This window comes from Trichoplusia ni, chromosome 13 (assembly GCF_003590095.1).
Source record: "Trichoplusia ni isolate ovarian cell line Hi5 chromosome 13, tn1, whole genome shotgun sequence".
NCBI lineage: Eukaryota > Metazoa > Arthropoda > Insecta > Lepidoptera > Noctuidae > Trichoplusia > Trichoplusia ni.
Window position 1 is genome coordinate 9,188,939 of NC_039490.1, and position 15,775 is coordinate 9,204,713.

A 15,775-nucleotide genomic window follows, 5' to 3' on the forward strand; every position below is an offset into this window, starting at 1 on the left:
TTTCTAGCTTCTGACTACCTGTAACGACTGTCCAAGATGTATGAATACCAGCCGGGAGCCACAATATGACGCGCCTTCCGAAACACGGATGAACTCGTTATGATAAGATGGTCACCCATCTACGAACCAACCGCGTCAAGCTTACCTATACTAATATTATAAAGAGGAAAGATTTGATTGTTTGTTTGACACGAATAGGCTTCGGAACTACTGGACCGATTTAAAAAAATCTTTCAATGTTGAGAAGCTACATTATCCCCGCTGAACATAGGCTATATTTTATTTTGAAAAATATTAGGGTTCCATAAGAAAATTGCGATAATGTAACCCAAAAAGGTGTTAAATCTGAAACCTATTTCTGCTACGCTGCTAATACTATAGACAATAGAACAAAATGATGTACTACGGGTTTGCTCACCACGCGTATCAAGATATAAGCTTGACGCGGTTGGCCACGAGCTCCTCATTTTTTCTAATTAGTATGTTAAATAAATTCTCATTTTAGCGTACGATAGTAAAGGCCAGTGCCCGGAAGCGGACAGCTTCCATTTAAGTGTCGAGTTCTCAAATTTCATCGAATTCTGACGAATGTAATTCGATCCCGCGCATCATACGTCATTACTTAAGTAACGCCGTTCTTCATACAATTAACTGATTTCAATATAATGTGCTTAGTATTAACACGAAAAGTATTTTTTTGTGTTAGCTTTATTATTATTTATTTAATAACGTATTTATCGGGAGTGCCCGACTAGTTTCGGACACAACCGGAGTCCTTAATCATGAGCTGACGCGACGGCGGGCGAGTCGAGAAATACGCGTAAGTGAACTGTTAATTTAAATAATAAAGTATTCATCCGACTCACGAAAGTTTTTATAATAATGTACCTAGGTTAGTTAAGCCAAAAGAACCGACCAAGTGAGTGTAAAATAATCCAAAAAAAAATGTTCACCCCGTCATGATTTTCACCATACCAACCGGTGCTACTGAAGCCTAGATTTTTATTCAACTCTATTAATACATATCCTCTGCCAATTTCACTTGTGTTCTACGATTTATACAACCTTGTGACAGACGAACAGACAGTTGAATCTAGTCTTACCGTTTCGTGTTAATGTTTGGGTGCGAAACCCTAAAAGTATGTATATACTCTGCTTCTAACGCAGTTGGGTGAAAAAAATAAGTCAGAAATAAAGAAATATATAAGAAACGATTATTTGGATTGACACATGACAGCAAAATCAGCAGATTTTTGTCAAAATAACATCTTTATTTAATTAACAATAAAGAAACGATTGATGAGGTAATAATTATTCTTGCTTTGTTTTAGACTATACGCACGAAATCCTATGCGTCGCGATTCCCACTCACACTTGACCGATTTTTGTCTATTAATATATTTTATTTCTTTATATCAATTAATTGCAGCTCCAGTTTAAAAACAATGTATCATGTACAGCTGCGTAAATCAATCATGTTTGAATCATACACACACACAAGTTCCATCTCCCTTTTTCAATCTACCCGCACGTAAATTAATTGAAATCAGTTTAGCTGTTTAGTGGGTACAGCATCATACAGACAGCGTCACTTTTTATTATAGTTTGTTTAAATTTGAAGGTTATCGACCTTATTAAATAACAGTTGTTTTGTTAACGTGTATAATAATTATAAACTTGGGATAACCTCTTGTAATTAACTAATTAGTTAATTTTTATATCGTTACAAGTGTTTCATTATAATTAGTGTGTGTTTACAGTTTTGTGGTTTACCCGACTGCGATGTAACGAAGTGTAAGTTTATTTTGGTTCTGTACTAAATGGGTGAAAAATTATTATTATAACTCCGCTGTTTGTCAGTCCGTCTGTCAGCAGGCGTTATCTACAGAATAGTCATAAATGGACAGATGTAATTTTATCAGACGTTTTTTTATAAGTACTGAAAATAAAACTAGAATTTCGGGAGGTCCTGTGCCCAGCAGTGGGACGTATATAGCCTGGTATTATTATCTCAATCCGTTTTTATTACTTAAAATAAAACATTTCATAAAAACAAACGCCCAATAAAACCATTTAAATGATCGCTCCTAAAACTTTACTTACAAAAATAAAAACATTAAAATTTATATTACGAAAAAGCCTACATATTATTTGCATAAGTAACATTATAAAATCTTACTTTGAACCATAAAAAACTAGTCTCAGTATATTAAAATGTATAAAAACTGTGATTGCCATCATTCCCTTTACCATGACCCTTTAAATAAAAGTGTTTCAAATGTGGGAGTGAGATAGCATGTATAGGCATATAGCGGTGTCTTGCTCACTGCACTGCAATTGTCTTATTCCAAAAATCTCATCTTTATGGATACTTTACAAAACTTTTTTTGACTTGGGGTGGAAAATAAAAGAAACTCGTAAAAACGATATTAGCATACGCAGGGCATATTATACTTGCAAGTAAAAACACGCGTCGTCGAATAAAAGTATACTTAGGTTACGCTATCTCGCCTTTTTTCGTGTAAGGACCGATTTTTCAATCGCCAGATAACTTTTATTCGACGAATATGTTTGACGTTTTGACAGCTTTTGTATAGAAAATATGTCAAACGGCCATAATTATTCCTCAGATAGGAGTTAACTGATGATTGAAAAATCGGTACTAAATAGTATTTTCAAAATTGACTACCAAGCGACACTTTTTGAACATCAGAAAATACATCTATAGACAGTATCCCGTATCTACAAGTGTTTTTAAAGGCCCTGAAAAACAGCCTATTTGAAAAAAAAAAATGAAGTGAAAGAACAAGCTTAAGAAATGTAATTGCGCTTCAGTGCTGCAGTGATAGCCATATAGTATAGGTCACTACGCAAAAACAAATGCTCGCGAGGTATCGCGGGTTCGGTCTCAGTGTGGTACTAGCATTAATAAATGTGATCCACGAATGCTTATTCTGAGTAATCCGTATTCATTTATTTATTTATTTATGTAATTATCACACTAATCTACCATTACAGGTTACTTAACCTTATGCGGTAGCTAGACTAGCTAGGACTAAACAAAGGTCTAAATCAATAACTAAATGACAATTTAAAGATAAATAAAAACTAATAGGTACACTTAAACAAACCAAAAATGTCAATTTTAAGATAAAAAAAAAACGTCTTGTGCATGAGACTCGAATATTTGTGAAAACCCAACGACCCGAGATTTTAAACTGTTTACTACGGGTTTCGTAGTCTGTTTTAATCGGTCTGTAAGTTTAAATAAATCCAACTCCTATATGTTAGCGCGACTATCTTGCAGGTATTACATATCAAGATAAAAAAATGTTTTTACTCTATTTTTACATTTCAGAATGAATTGCTGAACTCATTAAAAATGTTAAGGAATTGTTACTGGCTGACAGTCCAACTTAATACTATTTATCTGATTTGTCACCCGTAACTCTATGTAGTTTAAAATAAATTAATATTTATCTTTAAATAAATTAACTTTGCCCGGAAACAACTTAAAATTAATCTTTGTCTTTTAAATATCTCAGTCTACGTGTCTTTTTTTATTCTAAAAAAAACCACATTCATACATGCAGTTCAATCTGACACATTCCCTGTGACGTAATTTTACGTAACGTAACACAAGTATGTTTGAAATAGGATCTTTTTAAACACCGGCGTAAGATAAACCTGTGTCATTTTGTTTTAGACATGGGACTGAGCGGTGCTGTCCTCCTCGTGCTGTGCCAGCAAGCGGTGAGTCCGAGTTATAATAATATTGTAATATAGACAGGCATGTTGGTCTCGTGGTTAATGGCCCTGACTGCTATAAGGCGGTCGTGGGATCGATTCCCACCCAGGACCAATGTTTGTGTGATGAGCACTTTTTGTTCTGTGATAGGTGTAATTTGTAAAATAATGTATTGTGTATTTATTTAGAAATACCTTTATATAATGTTTATTATTATGTTTGGGATTAGATTGGGTTGTGTGAAAGTTGTGGAATATTATGTAGTTTTTGGAATAATTATCTTAAAATGATTCCTTATTAAATGATGCGCATCGGCTCATGATTAAGGACTCTGGTTGGGACTGAAACTAGGCGATCAATCCCGATAAATCGGTATCATTTAAAATTCTTTCTTTTTATAAAAGATGAAGACATTTTACCGAAACAAATATATTTATTTGTGGTTTTGCAACGAATAAATTAATAATATGAATTAATTAATGTTATTTGTGTTGTTTATATCATAAAATGAGGTGTACCTATCAATGTTTATTAACTAAAAAGCTGTTTTCGCTTCTTAAGTAGTTGTTATTACAGCTTAATGAAGCTGCAGAGTTTTTCTATTAATTTTATTATTTAGTTAGTCAAAAAAGTCTTCAGATTTCATTTTTTAAATGTTATTGTTTATTTGTGGTGACCGCTTTTGAAAACGGACTTACCAATTTTGATAAGATTTTAGTAAAATGTAAAGGAGCTGAAAATAAATTTTTTGTCATGACATAAAATTATGACAAATTTAGATTCAACAAAAGCATTAAAAATATTAAAATTCATGCAAACCGCAGGACTAAACAAAATTTAAAATTTTAACAAAAATAGCCCAATTATAGCTACATGTTATTATAATTTTAAATGATAAGGATTTAATAATATTCACACACCTTATTATTATAAATAATAATGTCGATTTCCTTATTGTTTGCTTACATTTTGAATTCAGGGTTATGCGTGAATACTGCTCAGGTTTTAAATGAAACTGTCACAATGGTTAAATGTCATATTATTTAAATGTTTTTAATGTCAATATTTGAGGTTAGAATTCGTATCTCGCTAAATAACTATTAATATATTATTATAGGAGAGAGAAATAATATTGTAGATTAAAAAGTCAATACACCTTTGCTAGGTACTACGGTACTAATATTATTATAATTAAACATAAGAAATACAAATGTGCAAAAATTGGCAACGCATCGAATTTATGACCATATCAAACCGCTGCTTAACCTCGACATTGATTTGCTATTTGCTAAAGCGGGAGCAAAATATATCCGTGATAGCTAGACATGAAAATCAAAATCTCAATGAGATAGAACCTTGAGACAGACGCACAAACAGACAACGGATCCTTATCATGGTTCCGTGTTGAGGTACCCAACCATAAAAATTGGGAACGAATATTTTTCTAAATAATAAAACTCGTGGAAACTTAAACGACACATTTATTTTTTGAAAAGTATTTAATTAAATATCATTTCAGATATTGTCATGAACTATTATCTTTTTGAGCGAGTCACAGGAATAAACAAAATCCCTTGTGCCCACGCCGACGTTAAAAACGACGCAAGCGCAAGGGGCAATATAAAATTAACTTTTATAAAAGACTTTACCAAGTATTAATAGAAGAGAGAAAAATATTAATTAACACGATAGTAATGCTATTTATAAAAATGAGATAAGAACACAACAAACATAAAAAGGTAATGTAAACAATTCTCAGGAAAAAAATAATTTAACCACTGCAATCGTTTAACTACTACAAAAGAAAGGGAGGATTTCTCTATTTTCATCGTAACACCAACACGATAGTACTTACAATCAAATTTGGACTGCACGGATAGCCGAGTGGTTGAGGTCACCACGCTAAACCCACTGAGCACGACGTGTCGCGGGCTTGATCCCAGCTTAGGATAAAGATATTTGAGTCATCCACAAGTGCAAGTGCACTTTTTGCAAGGGACTTAAATGTTTGTGAAACCCCGGACACACAAGGATTAAATTCCTTAATACAGGTCATTTAGTTAAAGAAAACACTAGTTTTGCTGACCAAGGCTAGATAAATAAAGTGATCCTATTATTTATTTACAAACACATCCTTAGATTTGTCTCCAATCCTGCTATTTACAATGACCGATTGGAAATTGGATTAAATTGTCATTATTACTATTCTCTTAAGCATTTTGCCAAAACAATAATTGGAAGTTAACTGTATTGATCTTGGGTGTAATGTTCCGTACTGAATTGCCAATTATTTTGCAGGAAAAAATACAAACAAAAACATTTTAAGCTAATTTTCATTCATTCCTCGGCCATTGTAAATAGCAGAATTGGGGCCCTGGTTGTCAGAATAGTACTTGACAAAAGACTAAGTACACGCATTCCAAGTTAATTAAATTTATAATGATGGCAGCGAGGACAGCAGCCTACTCCCTTCACTGCACATGCCATAACTGTTTAAGTATTTATACCATCTTTGTTTACCGCTGACCATACATATAACACTAGCTGTTGCCCGCGACTTCGTCCGCATGGTTAGATTATATAAGTTGGGAATTTTTGAACGGAAACCCTCGAAGATGAATAACTTTCCCTGTTTTTTCCACCCTTTCCATTGTTTCTTCGCTCCTATTAGTCGCAGCGTGATGGTATGTAGCTTAAAACCTTCCTCGACGAATGGTCTATTCAACACAAAAATATTTTTTTAATTTGAACCAGTAGTTCCTGAGATTAGCGCGTTCAAACAAACAAACAAACTCTCCAGCTTTATATATTAGTATAGATTATGCATGCGTGGCTAAGCTATAACTGCATAAGTGGATCGATCACAGGTTAAGTCTAAGCAGTCGGTCCGTAGATGGGTGACCATCTTTATCATAAAGAGTTCCTCAGTGTTTCGGAAGGCACGTTAAATTGTGGGTCCCGGCTGTTAATCATACATCTTTGACAGTCGTTACAGATAGGTAGAAGCTTGAGTCTTACAACCAGTCTAACCAAGGGGTATCGTGTTGCTCAGGTAACAAGGTTGAGGAGGTCAGATAGGCAGTCGCTCCTTGTAAAACACTGGTAGTTAGCTGAATCCGGTTAGACTGGAAGCCGACCCCAACATAGTTGGGAAAAGGCTAGGCCGAGGATGAGGTATTATGGAACCATTTATAATCTACCATACGAATCTAATCTACATACCTTTTTATACCCGGGCAAATCCTCATGGACTTTTTCCACCCTGGGGAAGGTGGAGAGGTGTGCCGGACTCCTACCGGATAAAACCAAAGGAGTGCTTCACCCTTCCCTTGTGCCTGATGCATGACACGGGAACGCGATGCAAACTTTTCTGTTCTTTAAAAAAACGACACCCGCATTGAGGAATTTAATTCTTGTGTTGCGAGGGGTTTCACAAACAAACAATCCACATTCCACCCAGACTCAGAACAAGCATTCGTGGATCACGCAAACGCTTGTCCTACGCGGGGATCGAACCCGTGACACGTCGCGCACAGTGGGTTTGGCGGGAATAAATACTAGGATTCGTATTTATCCCCTTGAGGTGCGTTCTGTTCATCTGTCCTCAAGACTATTTGTATTAGATAAACAATATGACCTTTGACCTTCAAAGAGAACACAGTGTCATTTATTTAACATGATCAAATAACGTATTTTTAGGGATCCGTAGGCAAAAGGTAAAACGGGAGCATATTACTAAAACAACTTCTGATAATATTTGCGGTTGTGTGTAAGTCTGTCACCTAGTAGTATTGCATAAACATCTATAGTTAGACGGTTCAAATTTTCACAAATAATGCATCACTATAACAACATAATATGCTAAAACCAAAAATTCAGGTAAAGCAACCATTGACACGGTCATAAATTTGATGGGTGACCATTAATTTTTCAACATTCATTTTGTTACATCTTAGAGAACTCTCAATATCGCAAGTCTGACTCGCACACTTACATGTCTTAATAGATAATTGTACGGAGCTTCTCTCGTTAATCCGACTCGCACTTGGCTTGTTTTTTTTTGTTAAACGGATGCCTTATCTCTTGTTATCACTTATTAAATGAGTGTTAAAACATTACAGCGTTGGCTGGCTTTCACTTCAGCCGCCATGCGTCAGTGAGTTTGAAAAATACTTAGGTATTGGTTAAGGATATTCAATTTATTTTTAAAAGGTGATTGTTTTACTTTCATTTTAAGTTAATAACAGTGTAATTATTTATATTTGAAGTGTCTGTCAGTCTGTGTTCGTGTTTTTTTGTGATGATTGATTTGAGTTAAATGAAGGTAATAATAGCCAAGTGATATCTGCAATCCTTCATCATAATTCTAGCCTTTTCCCAACTATGTTGGGGTCGGCTTCCAGTCTAACCGGATTCATCTAAGTACCAGTGTTTTACTAGGAGCGACTGCTTATCTGATCTCCTCAACCCAGTTACCTGGGCAACACGATACCCCTTGGTTAGACTGGTTGTCAGGCTTTCAAGCTTCTGACTACCTGTAACGACTGTCAGAGATGTGTAAATAACAGCTGGGACCCACAGTTATGCCTTTCAATCATAGATCTTTTGACGTTAAAGATTAACAACTATTGAATCAATGACTAGTCAAAGGCAGGTCACTAGTCAAAAAGGAATGTCATTCTCATACATTTGAAGTTTTATATTCACCTTCAGCTCATTCAAAAAGTACTTTTATTCTATGCCCAGGCTAAGTTATCCTTTTTATAGATTTAAAAAATACTTGAAGTGCGATTTTCGTAAATTTAATTAAGTGCAGGATCTATAAAACTAAAGAAATATAGTAAAATCGCTTTTTAATCGGTCCAACGTAGCCACAGAGCCACAGAGTGAAAACACATCCCATAAACCTTTTATTTATTGAAACGTCAGCAAGAATGTCAGTGCCGGCTGTCAAACGCACAAACCGTAAATAATGTTTAAAAAGTTTTACAAGAATGGTGTTCGACAAATATTTAGTAGAATATTGGTGTTATGTGTTAGTGTTTATAAACTTTTTGTTACCTATATCACTATGATATATATTAAGTCTATGTGTATCCCACTGTTAGGCATCCCACTATAGGTCTGTTTCAGTTTACGGAAGGTTTGAGCATTGATAACCACACTCACTACCGGCGATTAAAGGGTCTAACATTTAGAATCCAGGTTTCCTCACTATGTTTTCCTTCACAACACTGAGGTGCCTTAGAATAATTATCAGAGGAGATATTACTTTGGAAAAAGTCACATTTTTTTGACTGCATTAGGATGGAACCTGTGACTCGTGCATACAAAACAAAAAGTTGCCACGACTGTAATAGCCCATCATGAGAAATCTTCTTGGTGTTTAAAGAAAACGAGACCGTTTTTAAGAGGAATGCACGGCTAGGCAAGTGTTTGAGGTCATTACGCCAATCCTACTGTAACCGACGTGTCGCGACTTCGATCCCCGAGTAGGACAAGAGTTTGTGTGACCCACGAATGCTTGTCCTGAGTCTGGGTGTCTTTGTGCATGTTAATTGTATGTTTGTGAAAGCCCCCGCGACACAAGGATTAAATTCCTAAGTGCGGGGGTCGTTTTTTTTCAAAAATCAAAAGAACGTAAGGAATAGCTCAAAAAATGATTGGAGTAGGATACTAAAAATACAGCGCATACAAGACGGTACTTCTTACTTCTACCCTCAATATTTGTATCAACAACTTCAGTACAATTAATAAAAACAATTAAAAGCACCAGCGATCCCGCGGCTCCGACTAAAGCGATTACCGAACCGGTGTTAGTGGTGTTACTATATTTAGATTTTTATTATCGATGCAAGTCTAACATCCCCACGTTCGTTGCGTCGAGTTCCTCGCGTTGTAAGTGATTTTATTTATACCTTCCCCCTTTTATAAACGTAAACGAAATACGACAGGACACTTTAGCTTTATCGGATTGTGTAGTGAAATAGACGACGCGTTATAAAAGGAGATTTTGATGTAGATGTAAATATGTATTTTGCACCTTTGATCTCCTACCGCATGTGGAATATCATGTCCTTTTAAAAGTTTCCTCTTAGTGAAAAAGGGCAGAATCCTGTCTGTATATCCGTCAGGACTGGAACCCATGAACTGTCCGTTTGTTCATAAGTGCTCACAATTTTTTTACCATCCAACCGATTTCTTTATCTTCGACCTATTTGTACGGAATATTAATTGTCACGAAACTGAGTTTTGAGCGCGGCGCAGAAAGTGACAAGTACAGTCAGACTGTTTGGTTCAAGGTTACTCTGACAGGGTAGATCAGGATACCGGATTTTATCAGTCCAGAATCTAGTAGAACGTTATCTCTATACCCACCGACCTACAATACTGGCCGGTGGAAGCCCGCGGTCGGTGTATGAAGGATTGCAACGCATTGCCATAAAACGACACAAAGACGCGGATGACGTAGCACTGCGGTTCAGGTTTAGTCAGTAAGAGTCTGACACTACCCACTTCCTCCCGCGAGGGAGTGGGTGTCCAGGAGGATGCCCCCTCCTTTCTTGATGACTACTAATGTCAGTGTGTATTTTTAGTTCATTATTTTTGTTTTCAGATGAGTTCGTTTGTGGACGTACCAAAAATAAAGATGTTGGATGGAAGGGAGATGCCAGGGATCGGACTCGGCACTTATCTCGGATTTGATCAGGTACTACTGAGACAAACATTGCGTCAATTTGTTGAATTGATAAAAAAATGTCGTTAGTTTTAAATTAACAATTCCGCTATAGACAAATTAAACAAGTATATTCTATGCGTATTTTTCTTTTTATCTCGTAAATAGAAAATGAGTCACTAGCCGTTTACACTACATTTCAGTACGATTTTTACTGGCAAGTGATGTTACTAGCCCCCGATACCATTCATTTTATCATTTTAAGTACTTTTAATCTTCCTATTCTTTTAAAAATAGTATTCAATATTTTTGGGAAACCTATCTGCCGGAGTTTTTTACTCAAATAATTAACGTTTGAACTTATTTTTTTTCAGTCTGGCGTAATAAAATCCAAAGACAAACAACTTCGTGATGTTGTACTCAAAGCCATTGACATCGGATACAGGCATTTTGATACTGCCTCTATTTACGATACAGAGGCCGAAATCGGAGAGGCCATACGGACGAAGATAAGTGAAGGAGTTGTTAAAAGAGAAGATGTATTTATTACGACAAAGGTATGGTACTATAAATTTCTGCAATACTATTAACTTTCTAAAAATACTTAGCAACACAACAGCGTATACTTTGCGATTTATGTAGATGTAAAACAAAATTTGAACCAAGGTGAAATTTGAAAAAATTTGCACCAAAGCTTTTTTTTTAAAACATCATCCTCCATCAGTTCTTCTCCATAGGAATGACATATTGGAAACGCGCAACAACTTACTATAACGCTATAAAAGTGCCTGGAAAACGGCCTATTTGAAACAAAAACTTCCCGATTTTTTGGAAAAACTATCTGATTTCTTCTGCTGTTCTGTTCTAGCTTTGGAACACGCAGCATAAAAGAGAAGAGGTGACGACAGCGATAAAAGAAGTCTTGAACAAGACTGGACTTGACTATGTTGACCTGTTCCTAATACACTGGCCCATTGGACTCAATGTGAGTACCTACCTTATATCTTGGGTCCTGTAGCTGCTTTCGACTGGCCTGTTGGTCTAGTGGTTAGTGACCCTGACTGCTATACCTGAGGTCGTGGTTTCGATTCCCACCCAGGATAAGAGTTTGTGTCATGAGCATGATAATTTTTTCTGCGTGTGTGTAATTTTTCTGTTATATGTATATATTTAGAAATATATTTGTTTGTTTATCAGTTGTCTAGTACTCATACAAGCTTTGCTTGGTTTGACGCTAGATCCACGTTTGCGTGAATCCGTGTTTGAATCATTGTAAAATCCCCCGCGACACAAAGATTAAATTTCGTAAAGCGATGTTTTTTTTTTCATAAAATTAAATTTAATGAAGAAAATCGATATTATGGTTTTAATTTGAAAATGCGAAAAAGGTTTCAATCCTGTTTCGAATTCGATTTGAGCGAATTATCTCTGACGCGTTTAGCAAATACCGATTATGTTGTGTTCACGATAAGGTGCAAAATATCTCTAGCAATACATATTGTGTACAATTTCAGGCCGACTACAGTTACTCAGATGTGGACTACATGGAGACGTGGCGCGGGATGGAGGACGTGCAGCGTCTCGGCCTGGCGAAGTCCATCGGACTCTCGAACTTCAACAGGGAGCAGCTGCAGAGGGTCCTCAATGAGGGTTCTGTCAAACCTGTCGCGCTTCAGATTGAGGTATATTATTATCGCGAAGATTTTAGCTTTCATAGTTATAATCCCTTTCTACTTTTTACCCCTCGAGAATTATTTATTGGTCCTTTTTAGACTTTTGTTGCCTTGATCACGAATATATACAAGGGTTACTTTCATGACTGTCAAAAATGTTTCGTCTAAACGTTAAAGTCACTGTATACGATTTGCCGCGGATTCAATCTGCAAGGAAAAGTATTTGTGTGATCAGCAAATGTTTGTTCTGAGTGTTTTCTTGTCTGCAATTTGAATGTTTGTGAAATACCACGCGAAATAATGATTGAATTCCTTGCTGCCTGATAAATGCAAAAAAAAAGAATAATTAAGTAGTAAAGTATGTAATCATCAACCAACAAGTGTAAATACTATAGTGACTTTGTACCTTGACAATTGCATTAGTCCTCGAAACTTCAATCTTCCAGGTCCATCCACAAATCATTCAGAAAGATCTCATATCCTTCGCCAAATCCGAAGGCATCGTAGTCCTGGGCTACAGTCCGTTCGGGTCGCTGGTGATGCGGTACGGCATACGGTTCCCGGGGCCCAGGATGGACGACCCGGTACTGGTGACCATCGCGCAGAAGTACGGCAAGACGCCAGCGCAGGTCGTGTTGAGATGGGTGGTGAGTATTTCTTCAGTCTCGTGTTCATAATATCAGATCTCTTTTGAATTGGGCTATTGTCTTTATCTGCGGTCTGGGCAAGAATATGGTAGGCGGATGGTGAGTGATGGGTAGCTCACCGCCCGACTAGGATTAGGTCCGTTACAAGAGAGTACAAAGAGATGTCACCAAGTTCAGGGGCCTTAAGGGCTAAAGCCGCGAGCATAGTTGAATTTTAGGCGGTAAATGTCCGATATTCTTCGTTTCAACCCAAAGATTGATTGGCGTCTTTTTAAGCTAGCTGGAGTCCATTCCCTAACTGGCTACCCTGAGAAGAAACCTAAAAACAAACTTTTCAACTCCAGACAATGTTGTTTTTTCATTTTAAGGAAACGAATGCGGTGTACTTCCTTCACTGGCCTTTGGAAGAAAGAGCCAGATCAATCTGAGCAAGCCTGTACCATCAAACGGGCCGTATACCCCAATAGCTCATCCTTTTTTTTAAGGGAACTGCACAACCCACAACGATAAATCCAGACCCAGTGGACTATGAAGATTACAGATCAAAGTTACGTCACAGCGAAATTGAATATAATTTGCATATTTTTTAACTATATTTGTACTCTTTCCAGGTCGACAGAAACGTAGTCCCACTCCCGAAAACGGTGAACCCCAAGAGACTTGTCGAGAATATCAACATTTTTGACTTCAAACTGACACCTGAAGAAATTGAGAAAATTAACCAATTCAACTCGAACACGCGATATACGCTGCCTTCATTTTGGCAAACACATCCTTATTACCCATTTGAGAAGGTACCTAACCCTATATCTGATCCTTTTAGGGGTTGAAGAGTGAGCGTTTAAGACTGAACTAAAGTTATTTGACAAAATTAGCCTTTAAGTCCGTCAGACAGATTTCCGAAAATTAATGGATACGTATTTTTCATTTAATCTCATAAATTAAAAATGAAGGGGATAGAGTGGTTTAAAATCTCGTGTGACGTCACTTACCAGTACGCTTTTTACTAGCATGTGATGTTACTAGCTCCCACTACCAAACATTTTATTATCCTGAAAAAAAAAATGAAATTGTCTGACGGAATACTTAGATTTTTTCAGTCTATCTATACCTACTCTATTCAAAAGGGGTGAATCTGACTCGTGTGTTGAATACATTCAAATTTTGTTATGGTTTGCTACGTTTTTGTAAGTGCGTTTGTTTTTAGTCATTTTTTTTGTAATTTTATTGACGATTGAGAATCTTTTTAATAATATTTGATTAATTGCTATTTATTTTTATTTGGTTTGATATTTGATTAATAAAATCTCATTGTGACGTGTTTTCCCTGTCTAAATTATATATTTGTATTAAATTAATGGTTTCATGAGCTATAGGATTAATTTCTACTCGTAGATCAACAGACTGGTAAAATTGTCGCTTTCTAGAGCGATGCAGGTTTTTCTTTTAAACCCCTTCTGTCTGTATGTCTGTGGTATCATAGCTCCCGAATGGATTGAGCGATTTTTTTTTGGTTTGTTTTCTATTAAATTTATGACATAATATAATATAAAATATAAATTACATGTTGGATAAATATAAAATCTGTATAATAATATAATTGCTGTGAATAAAGATAAACAATCTTGATATATCTTTTTATACAAACAAATATTAAATAATTAAACGACTGATATTTCAGTGTTAGGTATATTTGTTTTGGTTATCTTCATTTTTATTTTACATTGGTTTTTAGTCGCATTTTATTTTTAAACTGTTTTTTTTATACTCACTCAAGATTGTCTACCTTTTTTTAATTACTGAAACAAATTATGCTGTAAAAGTGGTGTATCTTTTCTCCAAGCTTAATATTACGACATACGAAGAAATTGACAACATTATTTAACCCTAGTCATGTCATTATTATCTTATTATGATGATAAATAATTTGAGAACGTATTTTAAATATATGGTATAATAATTGACGAAATATAACTTACTTAAAAAAAAATTTTGACATTTTATGACTGTCACTTTAAAATATAAAGTGTTAAAATTTTACGCCTCATTCGACACGGCGGAAATTGCTGGAAATATGTCAAAAATGATTTCGGTCACGACTTTTAGATGGCTTTGTTTAATCTTGCACATCTAATATCTATGACGAATCATTTGTAAAATCTTTGATTAGTCATTAAGACAGGGAGAAGTAATGATAATTATTGTAATTACTATATTTTAATCATATTTGTAGTCAGTAAGCTAATAAATTTGTTTGATACTTTATGTTATACAGGGTGATAAGTTTTGTTTTAGTTTTTCACCCTGTATAATATAACCTGTATTAAACGTGGAACTGATTTTCTATTATAAGTAAAAGACATTAATAAATATTATAATCGTACACTTAGTTATTTTATTTTTAATGTTTTTTATATGGAATAACGACTTAAATCTATTTGTCAAGGGGGATTTCACAAATATTCAATTCGTTTTCGACAAATATTCAATACTAGCTGTCCCGGCGAACTACTTACCGCCTAACAGTTGATATTATTATTGATATTCAATTTTTCTATATTTTATAACCGTTTCAACCTTCCCTGGAGTACTATATAGTCCTCCTCATCGTTTTCCATAACGGCAACCCTTGACAATTCACTTCCTAGCGTGAGCCCTGATGTGACTGGCTAGACCGAGTTTGGATCTAAACACTCGGTCGCAGGCGCTGCACTAAAGTTGACCCGCAGAATTGAGAGTACAGGTGTACGACGGCTTAGGTCCTCTTTTTGGGCTTGGCGCTTTTCGTCTAGCTTCTAGAGCCATGACAAATAAACATGATTGATTGTCTATTTCTATGTAAGTCATAATATTTAAAAATAAAACTTCAATATAAATGTATATATCATTTTATTACACACACTCACACATCTACCCCTACACATACATAACGTTTACACTATATATGTAACTATACATGTACAAACAAATTATTGTGCTTTATTTAACTAATGGCACTTACTCCTTCAAGTACCAAAACGCAACTTAAGTT

The 15,775-nt window shown here is 35.6% G+C and overlaps 1 protein-coding gene across 6 annotated transcripts; it reads left to right on the top strand.

The window, feature by feature from the left end:
• Positions 1-746: 746 nt before the first annotated feature.
• Positions 747-14,241, top strand: LOC113500138 (aldo-keto reductase AKR2E4-like). Of its 6 annotated transcripts, none has more exons than XM_026880827.1 (8): positions 747-820; positions 3,707-3,753; positions 10,365-10,457; positions 10,799-10,981; positions 11,293-11,409; positions 11,939-12,106; positions 12,544-12,744; positions 13,356-14,241. In XM_026880827.1, exons 2-8 carry the CDS (start codon positions 3,709-3,711, stop codon positions 13,572-13,574), a joined length of 1,026 nt encoding a protein of 341 aa, XP_026736628.1. In that variant the 5' UTR covers positions 747-820; positions 3,707-3,708; the 3' UTR covers positions 13,575-14,241. The 6 variants fall into 6 exon arrangements, with proteins under 6 accessions (XP_026736628.1, XP_026736627.1, XP_026736630.1 ...); XM_026880826.1 differs by lacking the exon at positions 747-820 and adding an exon at positions 1,547-1,794; XM_026880829.1 differs by lacking the exons at positions 747-820; positions 3,707-3,753 and adding an exon at positions 7,888-7,960.
• The last annotated feature ends 1,534 nt before the right edge of the window (positions 14,242-15,775 follow it).

Coding starts and splice junctions, on each gene's coding strand:
- LOC113500138 (XM_026880825.1), top strand. CDS start 8,721: ATGTTTAAAAAGTTTTACAAGAATGGTGTTCGACAAATATTTAGTAGA. Junction 10,458..10,798: donor CTTATCTCGGATTTGATCAG/GTACTACTGAGA, acceptor ATTTTTTTTCAG/TCTGGCGTAATAAAATCCAA. Junction 10,982..11,292: donor ATGTATTTATTACGACAAAG/GTATGGTACTAT, acceptor GTTCTGTTCTAG/CTTTGGAACACGCAGCATAA.